At 47.0% G+C, this 4,700-nt stretch overlaps 1 protein-coding gene across 1 annotated transcript in view; it reads left to right on the top strand.

Moving 5' to 3' along the window:
* The window catches only part of PHF2 (PHD finger protein 2), a 166,701-nt gene that overhangs the window by 155,740 nt on the left and 6,261 nt on the right, over nt 1-4,700 (top strand). Inside the window, exon 18 of the mRNA XM_006901937.1 lies at nt 2,211-2,482. Coding sequence (XP_006901999.1) covers nt 2,211-2,482 — 272 coding nt within the window. The remainder of the gene's footprint in view (nt 1-2,210; nt 2,483-4,700) is intronic.

Raw genomic sequence — 4,700 nt, 5'->3', positions numbered from 1 at the left:
ATAAATTCTCGATATAAGTCTCTTATCTGACATGTCATTCCCAAATACTTTTTCCCAGTCAGTGGCTTCCCTTTTTACCCTGTTGGAGAAGTTTTTGGATGTGCATAGGGATTTGATTCTTAGAAGGTCCCATTCATCTATTTTATCTTCTCTTGGTTGTAGAGCCTTTTGTATTTTTTAAAGTAGATATTTGCAATGAATAAAATGATTGTACAAAATCCAGTTTTTCTTTTACCAAATCTATAATTTCTGACTACTTGTTCTTTGCCTCCACCTTTTGCATTCCTGTCACTTATTATTAATGAGTCTTGATTGCAGACAATGTAAATAGAGCTGGGAGGTTTGCAGAGGCCCAACTGTCTGTCTGTCTGTCATGGTAGGGGTAGTCCTGTATGTTGGCCAAGCTGTCTTCAACCTCTGATGAGAGCTGGTTTCATTTTTAAGGCTCTGTAGTTTCTAAAAGCAAAGCACTGGTTATACTCCCTGTGGTCCAGGATGAAGATCAACTGCTCCAGTGAGAGATGGGGGTTGAGAGTGTCTGAGGAGTATTGTTGTTGTGAGAGTGATGGGTAGTAGGTGCCTGGAAGCAGCCCCATTCTTGGGATAAATATGACTCTAATGAGAGGGATTAAGGGCTTGATTGGAAAGAGCCTTTTTTGAATCCAATTATGATATTTCCTGTCATAAAGAACTATTTTGTATGTGGCATTGCATTCACAGACAGCTGGAGTACTCTTGTCATAGGAAGAGATGTGACTTTAGGTTTTTGCTGTGCTCTGGGTTCAGCTGTTTAGGGCAGGATCTCTTCAGGCTTTCTCCGAGGTCCAGATCTGCCTTAGACTTTGGGACAAAGGTGTAGCACAGACTAGACCAGGCTTTTGGGAAATACATGAACCATGCTTCCCTTTTCCTTCAGGACCCTCCCTGTCCACTGTTTGTACAGGGGGCTTTGCTGGTACTAGGGTTCCTCCTTGCAGCTAGAACACTTTTGTGAGGAGTGCCAGTGTTCTAGGTAGAGCTGACACCTTGTATGACTGGTTGTGAGCTCCGTACATGATTCAGGCCTAGGGCTGGGGTGAGGGTGGGGGTCTCCAGAAACCATGGGCCCCTGTGAGGTCTATGAAGAAGGTCAGAAGAGACCAGATAGACCTAAGGCCCAAGCATGATGAGAAACAAGCAGGAGGGCTAGCCAGGTGGCCCCTGGAATTCTGGAAGGGCAGAGAGCCTAATGCTTTGTCCAGCTTTGTCCCACAGGGAATGTGCGCAGCCTACAAATGGTGAAGGGTGGGGGTAGGGAGGTAAGGCGCTCCAGTGGCTGCTTAGTGCAGCTCTGCAGACATTGATGTGACCCCCATATGCTGCCTGCTGCCCTGAGGAGGCCTCTTGGTTTTTGATGGTCTGTTTATACTGTGCAGGGACTCAATGGTTGGAAAAACATCTGAGGAGCACAAGGGAATCAGGTTAATTTTTAAAACTCTTGTTTTGAGTTTACTGCTGTAGGGGAGGTGCAAATTTGCAATGCTAATTGAAGGATTGAAGTTTTACTTCCTGTGGACCTCTCTCAGAGGTCCTGCCCTTCAGAGGGCTGGATTGTTGTTGCTGCTGCTGCTACTGCGGGGCCATGGAGTGAGCACACCCTCCCTAGCTCTGGGATCCTTGTGAAATCTTTACCATCAACCTCAGCACTTCTGGGAGTCCCTCTTTCCTTGGGCTGAACAGACCCAGGAGATAGGGGGATTGGGGGAGGTGGAGGGCAGAGGGATGCCTGAGCCACTAGGGAGATGCTCTGCTTTTACCAGAATGGGGTTATAGACCTGGGCAGTCTGTTTCTGCTGAAAGTACTTCCTCATGGCAGCCGCAGTCACATTGGTAATAGTTGTCAAGGTGCTCCATGGCAGTTGCAGCCTGGGCTGGGGTAGACATGGTGGTAGGCTCTCCATGGAATGCTGTGGACAGTGGGAGGCCTACTTTCCCAGGGAGGTTTGGTATGGTTTTGTTTCATGGGGAGCATTGTGGGAGCTCCAAGGTAGAATCCTCTTGTGTTTCTCCATCCCATACCCTTCTCTGAATCAGCCTCTAGCCTGCCTCACCTGAGACCAGCACCTTTATGACCTGAGCCCAGTGGGAAGTGAAGTGGCCTGGCCATCCTGTGGGCCCTTATCAGCATCATGCCCCTTACCTCATGTGGACCTATCTGTCTGTGCCCGCAGCCAGCCCCCAGCCTCGCCAAGCACACAAGAGGCAATCCAGGGGATGCTGTCCATGGCCAACCTACAGGCCTCTGACTCCTGCCTGCAGCCAACCTGGGGTGCTGGCCAAGCCAAGGGCAACTCCTTGGCAGCCCATAGCGCCCGGAAGAATGGGAGCAGCAGCAAAAGTTCAGGGAAGCGGCTTTTGAAGAGGGCCACAAAGAACAGTATGGACCTAGACGAATACGAGGAGCAGGACCACCTGGATGCCTGTTTCAAGGACTCTGAGTATGGTAAGTGGCATCTCTGCCACCCAGTGCCTGCTAGCCACTCTCTGGCAAAGGAGTCCTGTGGGATCACACTGGGTCCTCTCTGAGAACAGATGTCCATGGGGCTCCTGGCGTGCAGGCACTGTTTGTTTCAGATGGAATTCACTCTTTTTTTTTTTTGAGTGCCATTGAGTGTGCCCAACAGAACACAATGCTTCTTGCTCCCGTGCATGGTGATAGCTGTTTTTGAGCCCAGCTGTCATCCCCTTGAAGGTCTCCCTCCAGCAAACATGGTGTATTTCTCAAGGGACAGTCCCTCCTGAAAGCATACCTAAAATATGTGGTATACGTCTTGCCATCAAGTCTAAGGGGCATCTTGGCTTCACCTCCTCCAAGACAAATTTGCTTGTTGGTAATCTGTGATGTTATGTATTGTTATGTGCCATCGAGTTGCTTGTGATTCATAGCGACCCTATGTACAAGAGCTTGCTCTATCCTATGCCAACCTCATTGTCTCCAACACACCTACTCCCACTACTCTAATCACTGAATTGATCCATCTCATCAAGGGTCTTCCTCTCTTTCTCCTTCCCTCCACTCTCCCAAACATGACATCCCTCTCCAAGGACTGGTCTCTCCTTGCACCATGCCCAAAGTATGTCAGACAAAGCTTCAGGATCCTTTCTTCCAAGGAGCAGCCTGACTTCACCCTCTTCAGGAAAAACCTGTTTGTTTTCGTATATTCAACACTCTTCTCCAGCACCACAGCTCTAACGCATCAATTCTCTTTCTGTCATCCCTGGTCACTGTCCAGCTCTCTGATGCATAGCACGCAATTGTGAAGACTGTAGCCCAGACCAGATGCACCTTAGTTTCCAGCCTGATATCATTTCTCTTTAGTGCTCTGGAGAGGTCCCTGACAGCTGACTTTCCCAGTGCAATTTGTCTCTTGATTTCCTGACTACTGGATGGCACAGTGTTGACTGTGGAGCCAAGGAAGCTAAAGCTGTTAACTATCTCAATCTCTTCACTGTCCATACTGATGCTGCCAATTGGCCCAGTGTTGAGAATCTTTGTTTTCTTGATGGTAAGCTTCAATCCATGTTGAAGGCTGCAGTCCTTGACCTTCTGCAGCAAGCACTTCAGATCCTCCTCAGTTTCAGCAAGCAGGGTTGTGTCGTCTGCATAATGCAGGTTGTTGATGAATCTTCCACCAATCCTGATGCCACATTACTCCTCGTACAGCCCAGCATCCCAGATGATCTGTTCTGCATACAGATTGAAAAGGTATGGAGACAGACTACATATCTGGTGGATGTCCTTCCCAGTTTTGAACCATGCAGTGTCTCCCTGCTCTGTTCTGCCACTTGGTCCAAGTATAGGTTTCACATAAGCACAATCAAATATTCTGGGGTTCCCATTCTTCTCAGAGTCAGCCACAGCTTGTTGTGATCCACACAGACAAAAGCCTTTGCATAGTCAATAAAGCACAGATAGACATTCCTCTGGTACTCTTTGATTTCTGCCAAGATCCATCTAACATTAGCTGTAATATCCCTAGTCCCACGAACTCTTCGAAACTCAGCCTGCACATCTGTAAGTTCTCTGTTGATGTGTTCCTCCAGTCGTTTTTGGATAATTTTCAGCAGAATCTTGCTTGCATGTAGTATTAATGTTATTGTTCGATAATTTCTGCACAACCTATGAGATGTTCAATATTATTTAACAGCATATTACTCAACGGTGTCAATTCCTCTTTGGCCCTCTTTGTTCGTTATCCTCTTTCACACACACACATATTATTGTTAAGTGCTATCGAGTTGACTAGGATTTGTAGTAATCTTATGAGCATAGTATCTAAACCCTCACTTATCCTGTGCTGCCTTCATCACCTCTGACACATTCAAGCCTGCTTTTGTTCTGTTAATCAATCTTGTTGAGAGTTTTCCTCTCTTTTACTGATTCTCCACCTTTCCAAGCATGAGGTCCTTTTCTGAAGACTTGTTCCTCCTAACAACATGCCCAAAGTTTGTGAGATGAAGTTTCACAATTTTTGTTTTCAGGGAGCACCCAGGCTGCATCTTCTCCAAGACATATCCGTTCTTTTGGCAGTTCATGGGATAGCCAGTGCTCTTTTCCAAAACCACAACTCAAAGGCATGGATTCTCCATTCTGTCATCCTTATTAATTATCGAACTTCCAGATGTGTTGTTGTTGTTGTTATGTGCTGTTGAGTCGCTTG

The sequence above is a fragment of the Elephantulus edwardii genome, unplaced genomic scaffold (genome assembly GCF_000299155.1).
Source record: "Elephantulus edwardii isolate Elephantulus edwardi_28Jun2011 unplaced genomic scaffold, EleEdw1.0 scaffold00352, whole genome shotgun sequence".
Taxonomy (NCBI): Eukaryota; Metazoa; Chordata; class Mammalia; order Macroscelidea; family Macroscelididae; genus Elephantulus; species Elephantulus edwardii.
The sequence above is the reverse complement of the archived record's forward strand: the minus strand, read 5'-3'. Positions and strand labels throughout refer to the sequence as shown.